The 27,729-nt window shown below is 57.5% G+C and overlaps 1 protein-coding gene and 1 long non-coding RNA gene across 3 annotated transcripts; both read right to left on the bottom strand.

Moving 5' to 3' along the window:
* Positions 1-2,569: 2,569 nt before the first annotated feature.
* On the bottom strand, positions 2,570-5,895 carry LOC123236508. The gene is made up of 2 exons (XR_006505426.1): positions 4,832-5,895; positions 2,570-4,773 (listed from the first exon to the last, which is right to left on the bottom strand). It is a non-coding gene; the product is annotated as an uncharacterized LOC123236508 (long non-coding RNA).
* Positions 5,896-6,001: 106 nt separating this feature from the next.
* LRRC20 (leucine rich repeat containing 20) lies at positions 6,002-26,474 on the bottom strand. Of its 2 annotated transcripts, none has more exons than XM_044662919.1 (5): positions 26,108-26,474; positions 21,882-22,004; positions 18,745-18,894; positions 10,676-10,843; positions 6,002-6,159 (listed from the first exon to the last, which is right to left on the bottom strand). In XM_044662919.1, the coding sequence occupies exons 1-5, from the start codon at positions 26,286-26,288 to the stop codon at positions 6,002-6,004; spliced, it is 780 nt and encodes a 259-aa protein (XP_044518854.1). In that variant the 5' UTR covers positions 26,289-26,474. The 2 variants fall into 2 exon arrangements, with proteins under 2 accessions (XP_044518854.1, XP_044518855.1); XM_044662920.1 differs by lacking the exon at positions 6,002-6,159 and adding an exon at positions 9,917-10,045.
* Between the last annotated feature and the right edge of the window lie 1,255 nt (positions 26,475-27,729).

The following is a 27,729-nucleotide window of genomic DNA, read 5'->3' as shown; positions in this document are numbered from 1 at the left end:
CACATACATTCATGGTCTCAGAATCATAACTGCGAAACATAAATGAAATCCACATTTGCAGCTGGGGTCGGGCAGTTTCATTTTTCTTTTTCTTTAGAAAAGAATCAGAGATTGATTGGGGAATGGCTAGACAAACTGATCCATGAATGTAATGGAATGTTATAATGTAGTACGAAACAATATGAATACTGCATCATTTTTATTTTAAAAAGGAGGAAAAAGGGTTAACAAAGCTAGAGAATACATCAGAAAAGTCTGATGTTGGATGGGGTGTTCATTCTGGGCCAAGTGTCTTCTCCATCTCTTCTTTAGGACCAACTTGGTCATTATAAGTTCAAAGTCTTCCCTTTTTTTGTTCGTGCTCATTGTGCCCACTGTTTTCCTGGTTTGGTTTACTCTACTTACTTGGGAACAGTTCAGAAATCTCTCCATGCTTTTCTGAATTCTTCATATTCGTTTCTTAGTGAGAAAACCCTTTGAAAGGGATAATTCAGTTCATTCCCCTTGTTAACAGCTTGCTAGAGTTGTGGCACAAAAATATTGGGGTCAGGAGATGATCTTGCAGGTGGGGATCTCAAAGAGTGTTAGTGGACAATGACAGGTATGGAATGAGAGAATCCTGGTCCTGTCACTTATTCCCTGGGTGGCCTTAGAAGGCCACCTACCCCTCTGGAGTTGTTTGCTCAACTAAAAACTGAGAAGGTGGCTTCCATGGCCTCCAAGTCTCTGTGGCTCCAGAGATAGGGCCCTATAAGGCAGATTAGGACCTGCTCTGCAAATTAGAGTCTTACAAAGATCTGGGTCACTGCACCATTAAGCCATTTACCCAAGGGCACACTGCCAGCAGGTACATCTTCAATTTGGATGAGAAATACAATGGCCTGGAGAAAAAGATGCCCTTCCCTGCCCTTGGGAGCAGGGCAGATTTACAAAGACTGAGAGCCATGGAGGAACTCGGTTTCTGAGGGGCCTTCCTCCTCCTTACCTTTCTGGGGACTCTGACTCTCCCACGAGGTTGTAGGAGAGGATGGGCTGGAAGGAACCTGCTTCCATGCCAGCCTCCAAAGGCACTGTCCAGGGCTGCAGCCCTTGGGAAAATGCCACCTGGTCATTGCCAAGCTCTATTTCCTCTTCCTCCTCTGCTAGAGCTACTACAACTCAAAGAGGCGCTAGCACTCAAGGCATTGGCACTATCGAATGCCTCAGCATCAGAATGGTTATGGCTTATTACCAAAGAAATGCTAAAGATATCTTGCTGCCGCCTAACTATTACTCTCCAAGAACCACTGGGCCTTTCCGTCCACCCTGCAGCTGCACTCTCCTGGAGGCATCATTTTCCACTGTGAGAAGAGGTGCTCTGGGAGGGCAGGTACTGTCTGCCTTTCCATCTCCTTCCTGCATAGTCCTCCATACATAGCAACTGATTAATGATTCTTTCTTCCTACTTTCCTCCCTTTGGCCTTTCCTTCCCTCTTTCCTCTCTTCTCCCTCCCTCACTTCCTTCTTTCCTTCCTTTTCTTTCCCTCTCTCTTCATCCGTTCTTTCTTTCTCCCCTCCATTCTCTCTCCCTCACTCTCTCGTTTTTCTTCCTCCTTAAGTCTGTACTCACAGTTAGGCACCTTGGTTGGATCAGCCATCATTTGATCTCCACTGGCACAGTCTTTAAGGACCCAAGGTCCTTTCCATACCAAAATGAAGACTCTGGTGAGGGCATGAAAGCCAAGTCATTGAAAACATTTAAAAAAGTGAGCAGTTAGGTTGCACAGTGGATACAGTACTAAGTTGGGAGGTCCTGGTTTCAAATCTCACTTCAGACACTTCCTAGATGTGTGACCCTGCACAAGTCACTTAACTCCCAATTGCCTAGCCCTTGTCACTCTGTCTTATAATCAATACCAAGACAGAAGGCGAGGGCTTCAAATTTAAAAAGAATGCATGCTCTGCTTTTTTCTGTTCAGAGATGAAGGGAATGGTCCTGAGGCCTTGAAATGATTTGGAAGGCTTGAGGACTCCAGCTTACCATTAATATCTGAATACTTGAAACACCATTTAGAGATTCATTCCTTTGGTTAGGTATGGTCCCCTTTCTGCAGTTTTCTCAAAATGCAAATAACCAATGAAATACATATCTAGAATGTAATTAACTATTTGAAGGGATGATGCATTAAGTCCCTAATATCATACTTTGAATTAATTTTATTTTTAAAAAACCCTTATCTTCCATCTTAGAATCCATACTGGGTCTTGGTTCCAAGGCAGAAGAGCGGTCAGGGCTAGATAATGGGGGATAAGTGACTTGCCCAGGGTCACCCAGCTAGGAAGTGTCTGAGGCCAGATTTGAACCCAAGATCTCCTTGTCTCTAGGCCTGGTGCTCTATCCACCATACTACATAGACCCCCTTTCATTCATTCTCCTTCAGATGAGACTCAGGGCCTGGGCTTGCAGCTAGTCTGTGTCAGACGGGGAGTCCCTACAACAGATGGACCCTCCGCTAGGTGCTGGGGGGTACAAAAAGGTAAGAGACTGTTTTTGCTCTCAAGCGCCTCACAGTCAGCCACTGCACAGAAGGTGGAATCAACACGTCCTTTATTGCAAACCCAGAACCAATCAAGCACACGTCACATCACAAATTCAGATTTTTTTTTTAAAACCAAAAGTTTCTTAAGTTTTCAGAAAACAAGCAAGGAGGGCATTTCTGCTTCCACGGAGAAATTCCTAGCAGAGTGTGGAGACCAAAGGCCCTCCTTGTGTGCCCAGACAGGGGTGCAGCATCGGAAGCCTTTTGTGGCCCTGGCTCTGCCACTTCCCCTCAGGGGCCTCAGGTCTTTATCTCTAAATTGAGGGTGCTGGGAGGTGGATGTGGCAGCATCTAAACGCTCCTCCTGTTGGAAATCTTCCCATCTAAGCCTAGGAGGGGTAGAAACTGAAGCAAGTAACATCCCCAGCCCAGACGGTGACTGTCCTGGCACCTGGCACCCTTCCGGGCCATGGCTTGGCCCAGACTGACCCTCCCAACCTGGACTCCTTTTGGCTCCTGTGCCCGTCTCCCCTCTCTGCCAGGCTCTCTACCAGACTCGTCTGCCTGCTTGTTCCCTCGGCTTCGGACACCAGAAACAAGGGCTCCGTGTCTGGGCTAACCTGGTGGGGAGGGGGATGGCATTTCTGGAGCCCTTTGTGTCACCCATGGGCAGACCCTGCAGGCATGAGGGGAGACCAACAGCCTCGAGGTCAGACACGGGACTTAGTGGCAGAGCTGGGCATAGTGCCAGGCCTGACTTCACATGCACAGCCCCGTTAGGCCCTGGCAATGGCAGGAGGAGGAAGAACCGGGCCACCAGCTGGTGTAGGCAGTCACAGGGGCAGAGATAGCCGATCTGCCAGTGTGCATTGATGGGGGGCTTCCTATGGGCCAGATGGGGAGACACAAAACAAACCTCAGTCCCTGCCCTCAGGAACGTACATCAGCTAAGCTGCCAAGCATCCAAGCGGAGGGCACCGTGGCCCCTGTGGCATGAGTGCCAACCTTGCCCGAAAGACCATCTCACAGAGAAGCCCCCAGGCAAGCGCTCCCGAGGACGTCAGAAGAGGAGGTACGAGGACAATCCTGGGGTCTCTGAAGAACTCTGGTATGGATTGGGAGACCCAGGAGCCCCCGGCACAAGGCCGTCCAGCATGGGGTGCTCCATCAAGGAAGGTGCCATGCTCGGTGGGCAGAGCAAATTGCAGCAGCTCCAGGGCCTGCTGAGCCTAGGCTGGGGAGAGCCTTGGCTCCTGTGGTGGCTCACACACACGCGCACACACATGCACACACACATGCCACACGGCTCTCTCCCAAGGCAAAGGACAATGACCTTCTCAAGGGTAGTGCCAGGAACAAGCGGCCATGGCTTTGGGGGTGGCGGGACCGGGATTAAGGCAGAGGGCAGGAGGGGCTTTGAGGGTTGGGCACCCACGCGCAGACATCCCAGAGTAACTGTGGGGAGGGGGAGAATTGAGGGTGACCAGGAAGCCGAGTGTCTTGGCATCAATGGCAGAAGAGGGAGGCTCCCGGCCCTGAGGAGATGGGGTAGCCGTGTCAGGAGGGCACAGGGTGCCACCAGGACCATGGCCCAATCAGATTCTCCACCATGGAAGGCTGGCCCAGGAATGCCAGGGAGGCCCCCCCCCCCGAGTCCCTCCAGTTTGGGGTGTGAGTGGAGAGAAGTGAACACACAGCAGCTCCCTGTTATTTTCTTCTCCTGGGGGCACCAGAACATGGCTCAAGCAGGATTCCTGTAATCTCAGGGTTGGGATGGCCCAAGCCAGGCTCTTTGGGGGCCCTCTTGGTGGGCATGGGGCCACAGGAGCTCAGCCTGCCCCCCGCATCCACTCTGGGGTGATTTTCCCTTTGAAAGCCACTTAGAAAGCAGATGGAAGGGGAGTGAGTTGGCCGTCTACACCACTGGTCTTCCCGCAAGCTCTTTCCCTCCTCACTGCCTTGGGAGGGAGGAGGCGTGTTGGAGGAGCTCCATTTCACAGAGGCAGACATCGAGGCTCATAGAAGAGAATGCCTTGTCCTTAGCTGCAGAGCCAGGGATAGGGCTCAAGAGGTCCGGCCTGTGGTCCATTATTGGCTTCAGGAAGTGTGGCCGAGTCCTTGTGGGGCCATTGTAGACCTCTGCCAGGGTAGTGATGGTGAACATTTTAGAGATTGTGTGCCATGCCCCACCTCCAGAGATCACATGCCATACCATGCCCCACCCCCAGAGATCACATGCCATACTATGCCCCACCTCCAGAGATCACATGCNTGCCCCACCCCCAGAGATCACATGCCATACTATGCCCCACCTCCAGAGATCACATGCCATACTATGCCCCACCCCAAGATCACATGCCATACTATGCCCCACCCCAAGATCACATGCCATACTATGCCCCACCCCAAGATCACATGTCATGCCATGCCCCACCCCTACCCCACTCAGGGGAGGGAAGAAGCACTTCCATTGGGCCACTGGGCAGAGGGGTGGGAAGGTGGGGGGGGAGCACTGGCAGAGTCCCTCAGCCTTTCTAGTAAGTCACTCTGGCAGGTGGCATGTGTTCCCACAGAGAGGTCCCCGGCCTCAGTATGCACATCTGAGCGAATGATGGGGCAGACGGGAGTAGGGCGACATGATGCTTGGCCTAATCTACCGCATTTGTCATGCTACAGGATTTGCAAAGGGCTCTGCTTAGGACTTGTGCCTTTCCTTACTGCTGTGCCTTTGCACAGGCTGTGCCCCACTCCTGGCACAATCTCTCTGCTCACCTGAGCTTCCCAGAATCCCGAGTTGCCTTTAAAGCTCGGCTCAAAGAAGCCGCCCCCTCCCCCCCACCCCATGAGGCCTTCCCTGGCCTCTCCAGCACCCTCACAGTCCCTCTGTATCGTTTGTACTTGCTTCTCCGAGGCCCATCTCCCAGATTGCAGGGTGGCCTTGGAGCCCAGAGAAGGGAGGGGGTCACCCTAGGGGGCTCCTGCTGGAACCCCAAAGGGCTGGAGGGGGCAGGGAAGGCCCCAGGGAGTTTCCTACTCCTGGCCTTTGCGCGAGCAAGAGAAATATGAATCCTTATTCATATGCTCTGCAGCCAGAGCTGTGGGTTCAGATCCTGCTTCTGCCATTCTCCAGGCTGCCGCTCCCTCCCTATGACCCTCTCTGGCCTCAGAGGAGGCTAAACGAGGCCAGGCCCAAGGCCTCTTCCACCTCCCTCCAGGGCAGCCTGGGTGCCAGCTTTGGCAGGAGGGAGAGTCCTGGCGGCGGCTCTGCTCCATCCATGGGGGCTCAGATGAGCACTTTGTCTCCAGGGCCCTCCGGAGCCCCCCCAACAGCCTCAGGGGGACGCTTCCCGCTCAGCCTCCTCACAGAGCCGGCACTGGCCGTGGCCAGCATCCTCGGGGTGAGTGGGGGTGGCCCACCTCCCCTCCCCCAGCCTTTTAGGGGTTCAGGGCCCCTTCCCCCCTCCCCCCAAGCTGGGGCCCCCTTAGGGTGCTGCATCACCCCGGGGCCCCTCGGGGGACACCAGGAGGTCGAAGGTGATGAGGGGCCGAGCGATGGCCCGCACGTCGGCATTCAGGGGGTTCCGCCGCAGGTTCACGCTCTTCAGGGACGCCATGGCGGCCAGCTTCTCCACAGGGACGTCTGTGGGGAGACAGAAGCGGCGGGGTGAGCGGTGGTCAGGCCTGCCTGGAGGCCACATTTGAACCCAGGCCCGCCCTCCAGGCCCTGCTGCCCCCTCCCAGCCCTACTCTGTGACCCGCCGTCCGTCCTCTCCTTTTTTGTCCCGCTCTACGGCGTGTCTCTGGGGGGCCATTAAAGGGGTCTCTGCGGCGCCCCGGCCCGGCCTGTCTCTGAACAAAGCCGCTTTGACGTCACAGCACGCTATGGACCATCTATGGTGGCTCCAGCGGCCGGCCTGGCCCCGAGAACCCGGACAAGCCGAGGGCAGGATCTGAACCTGCGTCTCCCTTAGGCAGGGCCTGGACTGGGGGGGCCGTCTCCACCCCCCACCCCAGGGAGCTCCTTGAACTGGGAGGCCGCGGCTGCATCAGTGAGGGGGGGCCACGGCCGGGCAGCTCCCTCCCTCGGCCACTGCCCACAGCAGCTCTCTGGCGGGTGGTGGGGGGAGAAGAGAGAGGAGGATGCTGGGCCCGGCCAGAGGGGGGCCCACAGGAGCTGCGGCCACTCGGCAGAGGCTCCAAGGAGGCCTCCCTTTTCGGCCGCCTCTCCCGAGGGGAGAGAAGGGCCGGCTGGGGCCGGGGGCTGCGCGTCAGGGCGAATCGTCTGTCTGAGGGCAGACAGCGGGCACCAGCTGCCCAGGCACCGCCTCTGCCACATTTAATCTCGGGCCGGGCCTCACCGACTCCACCTTTAATGCTTTCTCTCCCCCCAGATTCCCAAGCTTGGGGCTCGGCCTTTTCAGGGACCCCGACGGGGGGTCTCTCGGGAAGGTCCCGGAATGTGGCGCCATTTCCTTCTCCAGCTCACTCAGCACAGCAGAGAGCGGAGAGGCCAGCAGGGCTAACGGACGCCCAGGGTGGCGCCGCCCGCGTGTGAGGCCGGACCTGGACGCAGGGAGGGGGCCTTCCCGGCTGGCCCAGCTTGGCCTCCGTCCCCCGAGGCTGCTGGTCTTCACCGGTGGCTGCCGCTCCTCACCTGTCAGCGGCTGGACCCGTCCGCACTGGGGCACCCGTGGGGACGTGCGACTGTCCGCTCGAGGCCGCGCCACGACCCTTTGGGCCCCCTATCAGGAGCCTCTGCCGTAGCCGGTCACTCCCGTCTGGAACAAGCAGAGCCCCGGCCCAAAGGCACAGGAAGGGAGAACCGGCGCAGGGGGTGTTCAGGCCGGCCTGGAACTGGCTGTGGCCCAAGAGCGGAACAAAAGGCTCTCCAAGCGATCCTGGGGGACAGGCTCGGCCCGGCGGCCATCCGGCCGGCTCAGAAAGGCTCAGGACAAAGTGGCTGGAGTCAGAAGGCAGAGGAAAGCGGACGCTTCTCCCTTGTCTACCCCGTGTTTGTGGGGCTCTTGGCAGACTCTTCACGGACACAAATGAACGCCGAGGAGGTACTCGGACCCCCGGATGGAATGGCTGCCGGCTCCAGGAGGGGGGAGACAAGTCTGATCATTTAACTGCGGACACCCTGTGTGCAAATGTGTTTCGTGGGATTATTAAAAGTGAAAAGGCCCCCCGAGAGCGCCAAGGGCTGGCCACGCCGAACGTGGAAACGTGGAGCGAGTCGGATCGGGTCACGGCTGGAGGATGTCTGAAGACATCCTGGAGGCGCCGAGATTGACTGGTGGAGGCGGGCTGTGCGATGGGACGGGGGACGGCCAAGGCAGACCGAGCACCTCCCTGTCCCCCTCCTTCTAGACATGTTTAGAAGGGTTTGGGGGCAGCGAGATGGCTCAGCGGACACAGAGGAGGGGGTCCCGGGGTCCCCCCTGGCCTCAGACCTTCCTAGCTGGGTGACCCTGAGCCAGTCACGTCTCCCCCATGGCCCGGCCCTCCCTGTGCAGCGATCCACAGTACGGCTTCTAGACGGAAGGGGAAGGGTTAAAAGAGGGAGCCCTTTTCAGGCTTTCTTAGCAATCCAGAAACCGTTTGCCCCCCCCCCCCGGCGGCGGCGGCTCTGCTCTGAAGCATTCAGGCTGGGCTCAAAGACAGCACAAGCGGCTCCTGATCGCAGCCCCTGCCATGACGGCTCCCCAGCGATGCTTTGGGGGGGCCGAGAAAAGGGGCTCTGGCTCTGCCCTCCCGCCTCCTCCTGCCCCAGGACCCCCCTCTTCCAGGCCCCAAACCTCAGGATGGCGGCGCTTCTCTCTCAAGCAAAAGCAGCCTTTGATGGGGAATGTTCACCCGTGAATGAGAAGCGCTTCAAGGCAGCTCCGGCCTAAAGCAGACCCGCCAGGGCAGGGCTTCTTCTGTGACAATGGCCGGGAAACCTCCTCTGCCGCCTCGAACTCTAGACCAGAAGCTCTAACTAGCGGACGGCGAGTCCCGGGACCCCTGTGAACCCCGCAGAGCCTTAAGGACACCCCGGCACGGCGGGCATCGGGCCAGAAGCTCCGCCTCTCAGGAGGCCGTCATGCAAGTCCTGGTTGCAGCCCGTCCAGTGCCGTCGCCATCGCGGCAGTCCTTAGAGCTGCCCAGCCGAGGAGGGGCTGTCCCTGGCAGGGGGGCCCCGGGGCGCCTCCAGGCAGAGGCCCAGGCCGGCCGGCCCTGCCTCCAGATCTCGGGGCTCAGCACGGCGCCGGCACACGCTGCCTCACTGGTTTGCAGACTTGAACCAAACAACCCAAACCGAACATTTCTTTTGAACCCCCGCCTTCCGCCTTAGAATCCTACTGTGGGTGGGTTCCGAGGCAGAAGCACAGGGAGGGTCGGCAGTGGGGATGGAGGGACTGGCCCTTCTCCAGGGCAGAGACGGGCACTGAGCGGGAGTGCCCAGAGACGTCTCCCTGATCCTCGGCCCACAGAGATGTCCATCATTCCAAAGCAGGTGCAGAGAGAGAACAAAAGGGCACGAGATGAGAAGGAACCAGCCCGCCAGCTTGAATGGGGGGACGCAGCGGGGGTCCGAGCACAAGGAAGGAGACGGTCCTGGGCCCGTAGGGAGAGACTGAGGCGGCCAGCCGTGCTGGGGCGGGTCACCCCTGCCAGAGGGCACCATCGGGGAGGCAGAGCTGGGCAGGAGGGGCACCCCCTGGCAAAGGCCTCAAGGACGGGCGGGCATCCCTCCTGCGCTGAGAGCTGCCGGGCCTCATCTCTTCTGCGCGGCATCCGCAGAGAGCGGCGGAGGCGATGCAGGGGCTTCTCTCTTATGTGAACGGGGGAGGAGGTCCGGGGCTGCCCCAGGCTGGCGAGGCCGACTCTGAATCGCGAGGTCGGTCAGGCCCCGCCACCCCTCTGGCCTTTTCCTCTGATCTCGAGGCTCCTGCACAGAGCCAGTCAGGGCACAAGAACGGCCCTTTAGCCTGAGGGAGGCCTTGCTGGGTCCTAGAAACAGGCCTGGAGTGGCTCCTTCTGTCCAGTCAGCGCTCTGAGTGGGTCTGGGGGGAGCCTAGCAGCTGCTAGACTTGGGTTCGGTCTCTCTCCCACCCCAAACCTACCCTACCCAGGGAGCCCAAGAGGGAAGAAAGCCCCCATCCTGGAAGGAACCGGGGAGTGGGGCTCCCAAATGCCTGTTAATACTAGCAGTCGACTAAGGGCAGCGAAGAGCTAGCCTCAAGAACTGAGGCCCAGGAGGCCCGGATGAGGGTCCCAGAACACCAGGCAGGAGGGGGATTCAGAGACGACACGGAGGCACACAGAGCAGGCAGGGACTCATCACATTCCACTCCTGCAATCCGATTATTTCCATTTTACAGATGAGGAAACAAAGATGCTGAGGGGTGAAGCACCTTGCCCAGAGACCTCGGGGAATCGTCAGGGAAGGACTCTGCCTCAGGTCTCTCTGGCCCCTCCTTGTGCCCTGCCCCACACTGCCTTGTCCAGCAGTAAAGGAAGACACAGACACAGAAGAAGGCCTGGAAAGATGGACAGACGGAGGCAGGGATGCTCGCTTAGGCCACCTCCTCGAGGCCCCGGCTTCCCAAGCCGCCTCCGAGGTTGCTGGTGCTTCTCTCCTCTCCAGATGGTTCTCCAGCTGACCTGACTGCTCGGGTCTTTTGGCCACCCCACCATCGCTTAGCCCACCACTAGTGGTCAGTCCTGGAGGCTCTGTCCTGGGCCCCCTTCTCTCCAACTCTCTCAGTGGTCATCTCCATGCAGATGCCTCCCAGGTCTACACAGCCCCATGCTGGCTCCCCTTTGAGTGACAGCCTCATCTCTCCAGTGGTCTTCTAGACCGTTCCCATGCAATGTCCCTCCCAAATTCGGCCTCCCCTGGAGGCCGGCGGCCTGGAAGGCTCTCTAGCTGGGCCTCTGAGAAGACCAGGCTTCCCCCAAAAGCCTCTCCTGAGCCCGCTGTGGGTACGCCCCAGCAAAGGGCCTGCCTGGGTTTGTGCAAACACAGTTTTCCCTGGATTCTTGGCAGGCAGGGCTCACGCTGCCTTGGGCTCGCTCTCCATAGGTCTAACCCTTAATGGACAATTTACAAAAATGAACGAGCCTTGCCTTCTCGTGCTCTCCCCCGAGCGCCTGGCATAGGGACTCACCCACAATCTCATTCTCTTCCAGGTTGATGGTCTCCAGGGCCTGCAGGGCAGTGAGCTGCTCTGGGAAGTCCTGGAACTGATTTCTGGACAGGTTGATGGCCTGCAGGTGCTGGAGGCTGCCCACCTCATCAGGCAGCCGGTGCAGGCAGTTTCCCTCCAGACGGAGCTCTGTGAGAGTATAAAAAGAGAGCCATAAGACGGAGAAGGGAAGGCAGGTGCCTGGAGCTCAGCTTGGCTCATCCATTTTTTTAAGACTAGAAGAGAGACTGCCTGGCTTTGGGGGCTGGACTTGGAGGTGGTTGCTCTGGCTTCCAATGCTGGCTTTCCTCCTTCCCGACATGATGTCCTTGGCTAAGTCCCTCCCCATATGGTGTGGTGTGGTGTGGGGCCTCTGCTAGGTACTGACCTGTCTGACAAAGACTGTGAAAGGAAATTCTTTATTCTCTTTGTCTATTTTGAGTTAATCAATCAAGAAATCCCTACTTAACACTCTTGTTAACCATCAAGTAAGAGAATTCACAAGTCACTTACTTGGAGAGCTCCACCCTTTTAACTCAATCAGTGAGAAACTTGTGAATCCTTTGCTAAGAGTTTACACCCTCAGAGGACAAGAGGTAGATCCCACAGACACTACCCCTGCAGTGCTAGGCAATTTGGAGGCTGTGATTGGCCCCTGCGAAGAGGGGAAGGGACAGGAAGGACTATAAAAAAGTCTGGAACTTCCTGTTCTGGTCACTGCTCCTTTGGACTTCTTCTTTGGAGGATGGCTCCTTGGGCTCTTCTTCTTTGGACTTCTAGCTTGGAGAGATTCCTGCCTTGGTAGCTCTGTGAGGAGACCCTCTCTGCTTGCTGGCACTTCGGGGCCACTCCCTTCAGCCTGAGTTCTGCGGAGAGACTCTTTTCCTTGGATCCTGCATCGGCTTGCTGGTGAATGACTCGGACTTCCATGTGGAACTTTGTTGGAAGTGAGCTGAATTTCATCGGATCAGCACATAGGGTAGGCCGAGCAACTCCTTACCTCTTTCCCTCCTACATTTCATACTTCAGCACTTTCTCTTCCTCATTATAAATAAAAGCTGCTGGTTTTTTCTGGCTTAGGGATAATATTTTGAATTTGGTGATCACAAAATTGAATTTATAACTCTCTTATTTAGTCAAAACTCCAAATTAACCCATATAGTACCTAACCTCAAATCCCATTTGTGTGATTTTGGACAAGTCATTTCCCCTCTTTTCTTTATGTGGGCCTCAGTTTCCTTATCTGTAAAATGGGGAGAGAGATAGACTAAATTGACCTCCAGGGTCCCATCAGCTCTAATCACTTGACATCTCTGAGTCTCCGTTTCCTCATTTGTAAAATGAGAATGTTGGAACAGATGATCTCTAAAGTCTCTCGTAGTTCTTTTTAAGATAAATTGTATTGCTATCTTTTATTTTGACATTTCCCAACATGCCTCCCCTTTTTCCATTTTATTTCTCAAACAATAGTCCTATGGATCTATTTCCAGATCCTATTAAACAACCCATAAATTCACAGGAGGGCCTTGGGATGAGATGAAGGAGAAACATCTGGGGGCTGTGCTGTGACTAACAGGCCTGCATCGCCTCAGCTCCCTACACCAGGAGGGTCACCTTCAGTCAATAAATAATCCCCTCCTGGGTTCCTTGTCCCTAGTCCATGCTCAGCTTGGGCCTAAGCCCCATTGGGGAATAGAACCTGGTCCCTCCTCTTAAGAAGGTTAGGGTTCAACTCGAGGGAATGCCTTTGGACACCAGGCTCCTATAGCAATTTTCAAAAGAGTACTGTGAAGTCAGTGGTGAGATGAAAATGATCCCCATTTTACAGATGAAGGAAATGAGACTTAGGTTGAGTGGCTTGTGGGGGTCACAAAGCTACCAAGTGCCCCATAGAGGATCTGAATGCAGACCTCCAGGGTTCAAAAGCATCATATCCCAATCCCAAACCCTCTTATAGTACAAGTATTATCGGCATGGCATAATGGGTAAAGTGCTTGATTTGGAGTCAGGAAAAGATGGGTTTGAATCTCCTTTGAGATCATTTTAAGCTGTGTGGCCTTGGACAGGTCATTGAACTCCTGAGCTCAGGGATAACAAAGGCACTCACTTAATGGAGTTGCTGTGGGACCCAAATAAGATTACAGATGTGAAGCCTGAAAGTGCTGCATAAATGGAAGCTGCTAGTATTATCTTCATTTTTTACAGATGAAGACATGAGGCTCAGAGAACCTGATGGATGTAGACTGCCCAAAGTCCCAGAGCTAGGGTCAGAGGGGAGACAACACCCTGATATTCTGGTCCACATCACAACCCCCTAGCTGAGGAAGAGGGGAAACCCACCCCTGCCAGTTCACCCTCGCATCTCCTTGGGCTCAGTCCTGTAAAGATGGCAGCACCCCCAACAATCTTCCAGACAGATCAGAAGCTGGGATCCTGCCATCTGATGCAGCCACCAAGGAGAGGCCCCCCCAAGAGGAGAGGAGCCTGGGCCCTTCCCAAGAACTACCAAGGAAAAGGCAGCCTTCATCCAAGGTTAGCCTGGGGCCCCAGGAGCAGGTCAGCCCAGCTGTCCAGGGTCCTGACCTCAGCCTCCTGCCTCTTCCCACTTGCCTGTGTTTCAGCAACCACTCTGACCATGCAGAATGTGGGAAGAGACCCAAGAGGCCATCTAGTCAGACCTGTACTGACACAAGGCTTTCTACATCCAGGGATGGAGCCCAGCCCTGGCTAGGGGAGTTCCTTCCACTTTTGGCCAATCCAGAAAGTTCAGGAGACTTTTTCTTACTTTCAGCCTACAATTTTCTTCTTTGTGGCTTTTCCCTCCTCCTCTTCATTTGGCCCTTCAAGGCTGAGCAGGACAAGTCTCTTTGGAAGCTCCCCAGTCCCAGGAGCATCATCTTCAACAAGCAGAATGCCCCAAGGTGAGGCCTCAAAGGGGCCACCCTCTTCTTCACAGAAATAAACTAGGGTTAAGCCACTTTAAGTGATTTCTGAGGCCATAGAGATAATCAGATGAATGGGCTTCATTCTAGTCTTCTGGGCTGCCTTGAACCCTGGGCTCCAGGACTCAGTGGCTATAATCTACGGGTTGAGTGGATTGGAAGAGTGATAGGAGGTAGTGTGGGCCTGGGACAGTGAAGGCAAACCTTTTAGAGCTCGAGTGCCCAAATGGCAACCACCACCCAGCACGAGAGCCCCCTGCTTTATCCCACCCAGGGGAGAGAGGAAGGGCTCCCTTTGGGCTGCTGGGCAAGGCATGGAGAGGGGGAGGGGAGTGGCCCCTCAGGCATGCGTGCCATGGGTTCGCCAACACAGGCCTAGGAGAACAAGTCCTGGGAGGGCGAGGCCTTCCTTGCTTTCTTCTTGTGTCTCCAGAGCGTGCAGCACAGAAGGCTCTTCCTTGTTTGAAGACAGAAATCTGGGCCCCCGAAGAGAGGCCTGAGAGTCAGAAGGGAAGGAGAGGTCACCCCATAACCCCCTGACCCCCAAGTAGGCAAGCTAGACCAGATGCCACAAAAGGCAACACACGCACCGAGCCTCCACCCTCCCGCTCCCCCTCGATGGCCCTCACAAAGGGGGTTCTCTCCTAACTCCAGACCCAGCCATGCCCTCTGGGCTCTTCACTGGTTGTTCCCGTTGACACCTTCCACCCCAGGGAGTGAGCCTCCTTGCTGACAGGGGATCGATCTTGCTGATTATTTCTAAGGCAGCTGTGCACATTCTGATGAGTGGCCGTCCACCCTGTCAGCAGCCCCTCAGAGGGGCCGTCTCGAAGCTCTGTCTCAGGCGGCATTCAATGCCCTCGGAGGGCTCTTCTCAGACCTTTGCAGTGCTCCGTCGTCCTTTAGGGCCGGCTGCTGAGTGAGGCCTGCTCAGAGCTCTCAGGGAAATCATCTCTCCTGAGGGAGGACACTGAGACGGCAGCTGCTGCTGCAGTTTTGAAGACGATGAATGGTTTGTAGAAACCGAGGAACCACAGACAGGAATACATTAATACTGCATGACTGAGATGAATCCAGCTTACTTCATGGCAGACGAAGGGGAATTGGGCGGTCAGCCACCAACTAGGGCAGCTCTTTGGCAGGGAGGACACAGAGGCCTGCCCTGAGGAGAGTTCAGAGCTTTATCGGGGACGCAGGACGTCAGAAGTGATAGCTTCGCTGCAGTGACTCGAGCAAAAACTACTTCTGGGCTGAGAAATCGGGCAGTCTGGAAGAGGCGACTTGAGATGAACTTTCTGGGCCTGGACGTGGTACCAGGGAGCTGCCGTGGCCATCAACTCAGTCAGGCAGCGGAAGCAGCCCGGAGACCCACAAGGGATGCTCGTCCAGGAACAGAGAGCAAACTGCGGCATTGTGCCTTAGCATTTCTCTCCTCCCTGCGTCTCCTTTACAGATTTCTCTTTGTGTCTGCTATTCCTCTGCACTGGATCAAAAAGGAAACTGAGGCCCAGAGAAGGGGAGGGCGTCCACGCCTCTCTGTCTGACTGTCATACATGCACAGTGTCTGCCTGTTGTCTCTCCCACTGGAGTGTGATCTCCTGCGGGGCAGGGGCCAAGTTTCGGCCTTTTTTCTATTTCCAGAACTTAGCACAGGACCCGGCACTCTGTTGGTGGTAATGATGATGATGGACGACTATGTGGTCAGTATCTTTTGAGGGCAAGGAAAGAGGCCCCATCCTCAGGGAGGTCTGTCTGCTGTCCTCAGGAAATACAAAGCAGCCTCCCCTTCAGAAGGGAAATCCCCAGGGGTGGCTGGGTGGCTCAGCGGATGGAGAGCCAGGCAGAGAGACAGGAGGTCCTGGGTTCAATTCTGGCCTCTGACACTTCCTAGCTGTGTGACCCTGGGTGAGTCACTTAACCCCCATTGCCTAGCCCTTATGGCTCTCTTCTGCCTTAGAACCAATACACAGTAGATTCTAAGGTGGAAGGTGAGGGTTTAAAAAAAAAAAAAGGAAGGGCGATCGCCAAAGTCACATACCCACTGCAATGGAATTGGTGGCTGCTGGCCTCCAGGCCCTCAAATGATGGTGTGCAAAGCCAAAAGACTCAACTTCGTTTGACAGAAAACTGAGGCTGGAGAGAAGGAACGTTGGACAATTCTCCTTCCTTCTGCAGCCCTTTTCTCAGCAAGTACCTCTTACAGGCCTCTTAGGAGGTCCTGAAACAAGGTGCAACAGTCCGTGGCCTTCCTCCCTTGTGCCGTGAGGGCAGCAATGGCGAACCTGTCCAAGACCGCGTGCCCAAAGTGCACCTGTGTTACCCCAGAAAGCGGGGGGAGGGCATGCTGGGGGGAGGGGGAAGGGAACAGCCCCTCTGGCACGCCAGGGCACGTGTGCCACAGCTTCGCCAACAGGGGACAGGAGAATCCAAGTGTTCACATACACAGAGAAGCTGTTGTTTAGTCCCTCTGTTGTGTCTGGGGTCTTCTTGGCAGAGATTATCTCTGTACTTGGCAGGATCCCTACCAAGCAGACAGCCCTGCATTCCCTCCAGCCCTCAGGACTTCTTCCTGCTCCAACTTCACCCTGGGCTTGGCGATGCTCCTCTGCCACCACGTCTCAGGCCTTGGCCTCCTCCGCCTCCTCTGCCTCTCCTCACAAACTGCCCAAAAGGGCTGGGCAAAGCTCGGCCACAAACTTGCTGCCTGCCCTGTGGGTGTGTGCCTGACAGCCTCCATCTCATCCCCCAATGACTCTTCCCTTCCTCCTCTCAGCTGAGGATCTGCCTCCGACGTCACCGGAAAACCTGGCGCTCCAGAGCCCGCGGCACCGTGCCCTGCTCTCTCCTCCTCTGCCTCAGCCTCTGGCAGGGAAGTGCCAGACCCCATCCCTCCCCCTTTCCAGCAGATGAATCATCCCTGCTCCAGAATCGTCAGCCTCCTGTTCCTTCCCTACAATCTTCAAACAAGTCCAAGGCACTCCCATCTTTAAAAAAACCTTTGCTGGGGCGGCCTGGTGGCTTGGTGGCTAGAGAGGCAGGTGCCGAGACAGGAGGTCCTGGGTTTAAATCTGACCCCAGACATTTCCTAACTGGACGACCCTGGACCAAGACCCATGGCCTTGCCATGACTGCTTTCTGCCTTCAAATCAGTACATGGTATCGATTCTAAGAAGGAAGGGAAAAGTTTAAAAAAAATTCCCTTCACTGCACCCTACCAGCTATTAGCCAGTTTCCTTCCTTACTTAAATTTCTTGAAAATTTTGTCTACACTTGCTGCCTCTTGTTCCTCTCTTCTCACTCCTTATTCTTGGAAGCTAATAGACCTACGTGTAGCCTGAGATGGCGGCTGCTAGTTCATACTTCGGCTCCTCGGGTGACGGCTAAAATACTAAAATCCCAGGTTGTTTTTTCTGTCTGTTTTTTCAGAAAAGTTCTGTCCAACCCCAAATCCCCCATCTTGTAATGAGGGTTAAAAAATCAATTGTCTGAGCATCAGTCTGCTTTTATTCCCACTTGAGTTGTCGTGCAGACAACAGATGGGAAGCAGAAAAGAGGGAGGAGATGGAGCCCTCCAGAGATCCCAGCGGATGAGCCTGAAGGTGGAGAAGGCAGGGTGGGAGAGAAGGATCCAGGCTGGACAGCAGAGTCCGGAGGCCAGGGGGACCAGCGCCAGAGAGGCCCCTGGAGGCGGAACTTGGCACGTAGCTGGTGCTGACCAAAAGGGGGCTCCCAGGCCAGTCTCCAGGAGGGGCTCACCCTGAAGTCGGCCGCTACACGGCTTCCCTGAGAGCCAGCAGGGCGACTCCTAAATCTCTGTCAGGCATCAGTGGACAAAGATGAGGAGGGCGGCTGGGGTGCTCCACGGCAGTGCTGGCCAAGCTGTTCAAGTCTGCGGGCCCAAAGGGAACCTTCAAGCGGCCTGGGAGCCCCCCACTGCCCCAGAGAGCGGAGGAAGGGCCTGCGCTGGGTGGCTGGATGGTGTGTGTGTGGGGGTAGAGTACGTGAAAAATGTCCTCGGACACTGGAAGAGGGGAGGGGAGCAGCTCCCACCCCGTGGCAGCCTGGCCCTGTGCCAATGCGTTGCCAATGCTGCTCCAGGGCTACGGAGGACCCACAGAGAGAACTCTGGCCTCAAGGCCAAACCCTGCCACATAGTCTTCAACCCTGGGGAGAGCTGCCCCCCTTTTCCGCAGGGCTCAGGTCTCCTGAGTGGGTGGGTTCTAGGTTCGGGCAGAGACTTTCCTGTGCCTGGGGGGGATTCTTGGCAGGGGGTGGGGGGCCGACCAGCAGCACTAACAGAGACCTCCACCTGCCACTGCCACGAGGCCCCCCGGCTGGGCCTGGACATCCCGAAGCCGGGCTCTCCCCTTGCTCTCCACCCTGCTCCGGACACGAAGGGGTCTGGCCGGAGGACGGCTTGTACCCACAGGATCCTCAGCGTACTCATCTGCAAAATGGAGGTGGTCTGGGCGCATCCCGGGGCCCCCCCCACTCCTGTCTAGATGCTGGTTTCAGCACCCCCAGATGGTTTCTAGGCAGGAGATGCTCCGAGGGCTGAGCCCATGCCAGCTGCCTTCGCTGGACGATGAAGAGAGCTGCCCCCTCTGACTGCAGCAAGAATGAGCACACAGAGGAATCTGTGAAATGGGTACAAGGGCTGGGAAAGGGGGGGCCGGTGCTGAGCTGAGCCCAAGAGGGAGCTCCTGGGAGGCCCAGAAGAGAGAACAGACACGTGAGGGCGCCGAGGAGCTCAGGGCCAGATGTGCAGGCAGAGTTCCCCAGCTGCTGGAGGGAGGAAGTGGGGATTCATTATGAACCCCATTTTACAGTGGAGGAAACTGAGGCTGTGAGATTAAATGACTTGCCCAGGGTCACACCGCTCTAGTCCACATTTAGAGCTAAAGACCACGGAGCCCAGCCCAGCCTCAGCATTCTCATCTGTGCAATGGAGCCAGTGAGAGCCTGAGCCCTCCTGTCTCTATATGCCCAGGGGGTGGACAGACAGACGGCTTCGAGGCTTCCCCCCCCCCCCCCCTGCGTCCCCTCTTGGGAAGCCAGTAAGGGAGAGCCGGAAGCAGAGCGGCAGGACTGGAATCCGGCCCCGCCTACCTCGGAGCTGGCCGAACGTGGTCATGAACTTGCCGCTCAGGGTCTGGAGCTCGTTGTCCGCCAAGATGACGAGGCGGATCCGCTCGGCCACTGTCCGCAGCACCTTGTAGATGGCCACCGGGAAGGAGACCAGCTTACACTCGGCCAGGTCTGCGGCGGAGGAAAGAGGACACGGTCAGCGCGCTGCGCCTCGGTGGGGGGGGGGGGGAGGGGCAGAAGACGTGGGTTCAAATTCAGCCTCAGGGACTGATCCTGGGCCGTCTCCTAGTGTAAATGGGGATCCCAGCGGAGTCCCCCAGTGGTGAGGCCCCAGCACAGCGCCTGGCACCGGGCGCACCTCCCGCCCTCCCTGCAGGGGTTTCCTTGGCGCAGACACTGCAGCGTTTGGCCGAGTCCTCCAGAGGCAGATGGGGAAGTGACTGGGCCAGGGTCACCCCTTGAGGAGCGAGTCGGAGCTCTCTCCCCGCCGCCACCTGCTGCCCCTCCCCTCCGCGGCGCAGGCTCGGCGGTTCTCCGTGGCGGCACCAGACGGGACTCTCTCAAGAGATGCAGCCCAGTGCGAGGGGGCAGAGCCCAGGCGTCCAGAGGATGACTGACCGCCTGCCCAGACCCCAGAAGGTGGGGGGGGGGAGCCGCAGAGAAGGCTGGCCAACGGCTGGCCGTGGGGGAAAGCCGAAGGGGGTGCTCTGAGGAAGCGGAGCTCCGGGCCGGGAAGGCTCGCCGCTTCCACGCCGTCTCCCCCAGGACAGGGAGACACCCGAAGGAGGATCCCACCAGGCTGCCCCCCCCACCCCCCCCCAGCGGCCAGCAGCCACGACCTGTCAGACAGCGGCTCCTCCCGGCCTGGCCCCGGGCAGGTTTTGCCTCAGCTGCCAGGCTTCCCCTCATGCTGGTCCAGCCTCCCTCCTGTCCTGGGTGGGTCTCCAGACACCCAGAGGGGCCCCTTCCCCGGCCAGGCCCCTTTGGGAGTCTTCTTAGCTTCTCCTCCCTATGAATGGCCGAAGCCGGTTTGAGCCGCCCCGTGGGGTCCTCTGGCCGGACACTCACTTCCCTGAGGAGGGAGGCAGCCTGGCAGGCTCCATGGAGAAGCAGAAGAGGCCTTTGAGATCCGGCCGCCTCCTCCCTTGACAGGCAGGGAAACGGAGGCCCAGAAATGGCGGGTTTCCCCAAGATCATAGCCGGGAAACAGCAGAGGCCAGAGTGGAGGCTCCGTCTTGGTGCTCGGCCTTAGAACGCTACCAGGGGCAGCTCCAGGCAGGAGAGGAGAAGGGCTGGCCAGGCTCCCCCAGCCAGGAAGCAGGGCCAGGGCCTGCCCTGCTGGGGCAGAAAGGCTTCTGCGGAAGATTTAACAAGGGGCTCCTCCCTGCAAAGCCTGGGGGCTGTGAGGCTGCTGACTTACTGTGCCTTTGGGGGTCCCTTTTCCCCTCTGGGCCTCGATCTTCCTCTCTGTAAAGTGGGCTCTGGGTGACATGAGCACCAGGCCGGGAGTTGGGAAAGCCGAGGCTCAAATGCAGCCCCCCAATCTCCCTCGCTGTGTGACTGGGCCGCTTGTTTGCTCCTCGGTAAAGTGGGGTGGCGCCAGAGCCTCCACAGCGGCTGTGAGGGGCGCCCGGCCCAGGGGGCTCTCATGCCAGGCCTCTTAGCAGCAGTAAAGCCAGAGCTGAGGGAGGCACCTGCTCCCAGCCGGGCTTCAGAGAGTCAGAGGGCCAAGAACCGCCAGGCCAGGGAGGACGGGGCAGTCCTGACCCCTCAGACCAGGGAGCCCCCGGGCTGAAGCACGAATGTGGGCCTCAAGCCAGGAAGCAGAGGCAGAGCGTCGGCGAGGCCCAAGGAGGGGATGGCGCGGCAAAGGAGGGACGCCGGCTCTGCCGAAACAGTCTTGGTGAAGGCTCAGAGGCGGGAGGCCAAGAACTGCCGAATCAGAGGGAGCCTCGAGCCACCCGAGAGAGGGGCCCGAAGGGCTGCAGCTGGCCTGGGCATTCGCTGGGCTGGAGCACGCGGAGCCCCCAAGAATTCCCTTTTCAGGATATTGAAGAGTCTGCTCAGGGCAGAGGGGAGGCCGTGCAGGTAAGAGTTGGGGCTCCCCAGCGCCCACAGCGCGCCCCCATCTGCTCTGCCACAGGGTGGCTCGGCCGCTCGTGTCTCCCTTTCCTTTCCCACGGTCTTCCCTTCCATCTGGGGATCCTCGCAGGGCATCAGCCCCAGGCGGCGGAGCAGAGAGGGGCTTCTGCTCCCCGGCGGAGCCATTCCAGCCTCTCGCCCTCACCCGGCTGCCTCTGCAGGACGCCCGGGAGACCTCGTGTCGGCCGAAGGCTCTGCTCAGGCCTCGCGGGGCTGCGGCTGTTCTGCAGCTTGGAGGGGGCTCCGGCCAGAGGGGACACGCCAGGGATCCTCCCTCCGGCCTCTGGTTCCTGGCCTGCCCCCTCCCTGCCATCCCACCGGCCAGGCTGGCCTGCAGAAGTCTGGAATTCAACATGATTCGCACCATCTCCCCGGATGGGCCCGTTCCTGCAGCCTGCCAAGTGCTCGGCCCCCTCTACAGGCCACCTGCCAAGGTAGCGACCCCCAAGATGAATGGCTGGCCTGCGGGCGATGCTTCCCGTCTGTGATTCCTCTCGGAACCTGGCCCTGCAACGAGCCCTGCCCCAGGCGAGCAACGTGGACTCGGACCCAGCTGGGCCAGGCCTCCACGCTGGCCTTTGGGCATGGACGAGCCTCTCCCACTCAGAGGCAGAAACCCCCGGACTTCCGGACTTCTCAGGACTCTTTTCTGGTCCTTATCGGTGCCTCGATCTCGGTGCATTAGAATGGAGGGGGGCCAGGCCAGCCTGGGGGTGTCTGGTGACTCGGGGTGCGCCCTGGCAGCCCAGGAAACCCGTGTCTGGGCACAAAGGAGCCGGCCAGGACAATGAGGGCTCTGTGTGGCCGGGCTGGGGAGCCCCGAGCCGTCCTCCGGCCCTGCTCCTGGTGCTTCCTGGGGCCCTCCGACAGGGGCCCTGATCTGGGCTCCGGAGCCTCAGGGAGCTGGAATGCCAGGCTCAGTGCACAGATGAGGTGACTGAGAGCCCCAGCACACACATGTACACACACGCACACACGTGTACACGCACACAGGCCCCGGCCGCTTGCTCACTCACCCAGCGTGTCGGAGCCGCTCTCCACCGTCTCGTTCACCTTTCGGGCCACTCTGGCGACAGCTTCACCCATCTTGCTCAGCATGCAGACGCGGCCTTCGGGGGTGTTGAGGGGCGCCTCAGGAGCTGCGGAGGGGAAGAGAGGAGGGCCTGAGGGTGCCGGCCGCCGAGGCTCGCCCTCCGCCCCAGGACCGAGCAGAGGCTCTCCCCGGCAGACGAGGGACGAGTCAGGTCCTACCGGTTTGCTGATCTCGCCAGCACTGCAGAGGGAGCCGGCCTGAAACCCAAGAAGAGGAGCAGAGCTGGGCTGCCCCCCAGCCGGCCTCTGACTCACGGGGCGGAGGAGGCTGGAGCCGGGAGGGGCCTCCAGCCCGCCTGGGTGACTGGGGGGGGGGGCGGGAAGGGCATCAGGGTGAGGCCAATGACCACCAGGCCTCCAGCATGGACGCCCCCTCCGCTTCTCCGTGTAGCCAGAGGGGCAGGCGGGGGAGGAGGAGGAGGAGGAGGAGAGGCCCCAGAGGAAATCCCCCTCCAGCCCTGCAGGATGGCACCACGGCTGGGGGTTGGCAGCTCAGAGCACTGCTGGGGGCAGCCCAGGAAATGCCAGCCTTGGCACACCCACAAATACCATCTCACTGAATCTTTAAAGCAAGCCTGCCTTACACTGGAGGAAACTGAGGCACAGAGGGGAAGTGACTTGGCCAGGGCCTCGTGGTGGGGAAGCCTACCTGGTTCTGGGCCCAGGGCTCGAGTCAGTGCTCCAATGAGCTGCCCTTCCCCACCCTCACGCTTCCCACCAAAGACAAGATAAGGTTTGACACCCCTTGCTTGGCATTCCAGTCCTCTATGAGAGGGCTCCGGTGTACAGATCCAGTTTTATCTCAAATTTCCCCCTTCTATGAACTCTAAATTCTAGCCAAACAGCACACACGAACCTCACCGGCCACCTTCGTGCCTTTGGTCCTTCTGCTACTAGACCTCCTCCCTCACCATCCTCTAAAGGCCGGCTCATGTGCCGCCTCTTCCAGGAAGCTCTCCCTGGTCCCCAGGAATGATGAGCTTCCCTGTGGCAAGCTCAGAGCATTAGTAACGCTCCAGCGCGGTGGTGGTGGTGGAACTTGGCCCAGGACGAGGGAGCCCAGGCAGAGCAGAGGGAGATCTGAGGTCCTGCCGCCATCCAGCTTCTCCTCCGGGTCCCCTACGGAGGTGGGATCCCTTCGGGTTGGGTCTTCTCCTCCAGGGCTCCCTGAGGGTCTCTGCTGTCTTCAGGGAGCTCTTCAGGGACGTGCTCAGGCCACAGTCTGGCTGACCACTGGCTGACTGCTGGCCTTCTCGTGCCCTCCAGAGGCTGAGCCCCCTCCCAGGCAGGGACAGTCCTTGTTGCTGCATTTTCCCGGTGACTCACAGGGCGTCTGGATTAAGGTAAACCCTTAATGATGCTCCTGGCTCGGAGGTGATGCTTGTACTTCCTGGCGCTCCCTGAGGCATCAGGCCCAGCGTGACCCCCTCCCTCTCCCCTAAAAACAGGGGCGTCCACGGGAGTGCCCTCGGCTCAGGCACACGGCCTGCCACCTGCCACGGGGATGGACTCCAGGCCCACCCAAGGCCAGGGCAGGAAGGGGCTTTGCTGGGCCACATCCCTTTGTGGTGAGGGTTTTGTTTTTCATTGTCCCTTGTTTTTGTCCAAGGTGGGAGAAGGGGCAGATGGCAGGGAGAAAACATTTTGTAAATTAAAAATATAATATTAAGTTGACAAAAATCCGTTGTGTCTCATTCCTCATTATCTTTGCTCCCATCTCAGAGCATGAGAGGCGCCCCCTCCGTCCTCCCCGGGTGCCCTCTGTCCTCCCTGAGGCATCCTCATTCTCTGCCTCTTCTAACACACTGTAAACCCACTCAGACCTCCTTTTTTTTTTTTTTTTAATAATTTTTTTTTTATTTTAAACCCTTAACTTCTGTGTATTGACTTATAGGTGGAAGAGTGGTAAGGGTAGGCAATGGGGGTCAAGTGACTTGCCCAGGGTCACACAGCTAGGAAGTGTCTGAGGTCGGATTTGAACCCAGGACCTCCTGTCTCTAGGCCTGGCTCTCAATCCACTGAGCTACCCAGCTGCCCCTAGACCTCCTTTTAAAGAAAACCCCCCAACAAACTTCACAGGACAGACCCATCCCTCAGCTAATGGCCCCACATCTCCCCGCATCTCTGTCTGGGCCAGCCCCCAACTAGAGAAACATCTGGGGACGGCCTCTTTCTCACCACTTCCCCCAGGAGAGTGCCTATCATGGGAAGGGGATGTGTTGCATTTGGAGTCAAGAGGATCCGAGTTCAAATCCCTAACCATCCTTGGGCATGGAACAGTTGCCTGTTTGCAGGGAGAGATTTCCTCACTGGAAACTCCAAATTAGTGCATGAGGAACTGGAGGCCAGAGGACTGAGTGACTTGGTCACATGCTAGTAAGTGCCTGAGGCAGGTTTTGAACTCAGGTCTTGCTGACTATGGGGAGGCCGAGCTAGAGCAGCCACTCCAGGAGGCAGCCCCAGGCAGAAGGGCCAGGAACTCCCGAGCTGGCGTTCCAGAAGCCCTTGGGGAAAGCTCTGTCCAGACTCAAGCCAAAGACCTTGCCCCCAGCTGCCTCATCAAGCCAGTCCCACACCTGGACAGGCCTCCTCCAGGCTGGCTCCCTTCCTTCTTCCCCTTTCCTCCAGAGCTCAGTGACCAGACCAGGGCCCCTCCCCATCTGCCTCGCTCTCCCTGGCCAGGCCAGCCATCTCTGTATTCCCAGAAACCAGAACAGTCCTGTGGGCAGCAGCTGCTCCTCAGCCATCTGGAGGTGGAATTCTGTGACTCCAACGGTGGGGACCGGCTGGAACAGTCTCCTGGCAACTGGCAACTCCCCCAAAGGCAGAGGCTCTCCGCTGGGGGGGCCTTGAACTGCTTGGATCTTTGAACCCTGACTTTCTGTCCTAGTGACAACTCTAAGACAGATGGGCAAGGGCTGGGCAAATGGGCAAAGTGACTTGTCCAGGGTCACAGAGCTAGGCAATACCTGAGACCACATTTGAACCCAGGGCCTCCCCACTCCAGGCCTGCTCTGTCCACAGCACTACCTACTGGCCTCCCTGAGCTTGTTAAAGCCAGTCTATTGTTTGGGCTGGTCCCCTTCTGTGTTTCCCTTTAAGCATTCACAAGCTGACTCTGGGAAGGGCTCCAGGACCCCCAAAAGGGAAGACTGCTTGGCCGGGAGCCCCATCTTCCCGGTTTCCAGCACCCCCTCTTGTCAGCGGCTGCTCCTATATTTAGTTTCTGGTTTAGGGCAGGGGAAACTTGAGCCGGGGCCGTCGGGGGGAGAAGGGGGGAACCCAAGCAGGCTGACCCCTCCCGGGATTGGGCAGCCTGGGCATGGGGCTTAGGGGGGAAAGAAGAGCAGTCTGGCCGGGTCTTGGCCACCCCAAGCCCGGCATCTCCGGGGCTCTAGTCTCCTCAGTGCAGCCAGAGGCGATGCCTGGGGCAGAAGCCCTGGGGCGGGGGGAGGGGCCTGGCTCACAGATAGCCTGACGTCATCCTGGTGTAAATGCCCGGACACAAAGGAAACTGACTAAACCAAAATAAGGAAGAAAAAGCCAAGTTCTCTGGAATCCCTGGAGGCTGGCATCTACAGGGGCCCTGGAAGTGTGCCAAGAAGGTGACAAATGTCACGTGGGGGGGCTATTAGGCTCTCCATTGGGCAAAGGGAAGAGACATGTGCAAGGTGAACTCGAGTGTGACCTTGGCCAAGTCCTTTCTCCTCTCCTGAGCCTCAGTTTCCCCACCTGCCAAGGCGAACTGGATGGTCTCGCGCCCAGATCAGGATGCCATTGACCCCTTTGGGGCTCCGCCCTAGGCGAGAGAGCTCAGCGCCAGCCAGGTCGGTTGGGTCGGCTCCTAGAGGAGCCCACTCTCACCACCCAGCCTGGACCCGCAGCCAGCATGGGGGCGGGGCTAGCACAAGGGAGGTGAGGAGCCCGGCCTGACACGGGTCAGTCCCGCCCCTCGAGGCGGGACCAGACCTCGGGGCGGGGCCCAGCAGGCGAACATCTCCCTACTTCCCCCTCCCCCTCCCCAGGTCTCCTCGTGCAGTCTATGTCACGCAGCGGTTCCCTCTTTTTCCCTCTCTCTTTCTTTTTTCTCCTTTTTAGCCGGGGCACTAAGAGGGGCCGCCCGCCGGGAGCTGCCTACTCCTCCACTTACTCGAGACTGGCTCCGGCCCCCGGCGACCGACGTGCCGCACTTCGGCTTCAGACGCCCGCCCCCTACTCCAGAGCCGGCGACAGGGGAGACGCAACCGGACGCGCGCACCCAGTCCTGACCAATCCGCGCACACGAGGAACGCAGAAGGCCCGCCTCCGACCCACGGGAAGCCAATCAGCATTCTCCAGCCCCACCTGGCCTGGAGGAGAAAGGGACTGGGAGAGAGAACAGAGCGCGCGCTCCCTCCGTCCTCTTCCCCTCCCCCTAGGGTGCCGCCTACCGGGCATCTGCCACGGCTAGGGAGAAAGGAACCGCTGGGGGGGAGGGGTGTGGGGAGGGGGTTTGAATGCGTGGAAGGATAGGCTGCATGGACTGATGGGTGGGTGAAAGGATAGAAGGGGGTAGAAGGATGGATGGAGGAATGGGTGAATGGCGAATGGATGGCAGCATGGAAGGATATACGGGTGAAGGAAGGAACGGAGAAGTAAGTGAAGGGAGGGAGGAGGGAGTAAATGGAGGAATGGGTGTAGGGATGGAGAGGTCAGTGGGTGGAAGAGAGGGAGAAAGGGAAGGATGCATGGATGGATTCCTGGATGAGTGGGGAGATAGATGGATGGACGGGAAAATGACCTTCATTATTAAGCGGCACAATGGGCAAAGTACTGGACTGTGTTGGGAATACAAAAAAGAAAAGGGGGACAGTCCCTGCTCTCAGGGGCTCACATCCTAATGGGAAAGAGGAGACTACACTTAGGAAAGCCATGGGCTTAATATTGCTATAATGGCTAGCATTCATATACCATTTTAAGGTTTGCCAAGCATTTTACATGTGTTATCTCTTGTGATCCTCACAACGACCCTGTGATGTAAATGCAGGGGATATATCCATTTTATAGGCGAGGAACATAAGACTAGGAAAGGTGAGCATTAGAATTTAAATTCTGAGCTTCTAGTCTTCAAGTACCACTCTAACCACTCCAGGACCCAGGATCATTTAAATAAAGACCAACGGGTGTGATTGGTTGCTATTGTTCTCTTCCGGGCAAGGTTTACCCTGAGTCATCCACACTCTCCCTACATGCTTTTTACACTGCTTAGTTTAGGAGATGTTTTAGGAAATGCTCTAGGTGTGAGGGAATCTTGCACTCTAGGATCTAGCCTACTGGTGGCTTCCTTGAATTGTGGCTATTCTTTAGAAATAGTTCCTTTGCACAGGTTTTATCTGGACCAGACTCCCTCTGCACTGCTGCCGCCTAGAATCCACCTTCCTTCAAGGGATTATATTCTATAGGATGTTGTTGTTCAGGCATTTTTCAGTCATTTCTGACTCCTCAATGATCCCATTTGGGCTCTTCCTGGGAAAGACACAGGAGTGGTTTGCCATTTCCTTATCCAGTTCATTTTACAAATGAGGAAACTGAGGCAAATAGTGAAATGATTTGCCTAGTCACCCACCTAGTAAGTGTCTGAGGCCAGATCTGAACTCGGGGATATGAGTCTTCCTGATTCCAGATCCAGTACTCTTCGCACTGTGATACCATCTACCTGCCTGTACCATTGGATGCCTTTCCTTTAGAGCTCCAGTGTCTCTTTCTCTTCAAATGATCTTCTCTAGAAAGAGA

Source organism: Gracilinanus agilis, chromosome 2 (genome assembly GCF_016433145.1).
Source record: "Gracilinanus agilis isolate LMUSP501 chromosome 2, AgileGrace, whole genome shotgun sequence".
In the NCBI taxonomy this organism is placed as follows: Eukaryota; Metazoa; Chordata; class Mammalia; order Didelphimorphia; family Didelphidae; genus Gracilinanus; species Gracilinanus agilis.
The sequence above is the reverse complement of the archived record's forward strand: the minus strand, read 5'-3'. Positions and strand labels throughout refer to the sequence as shown.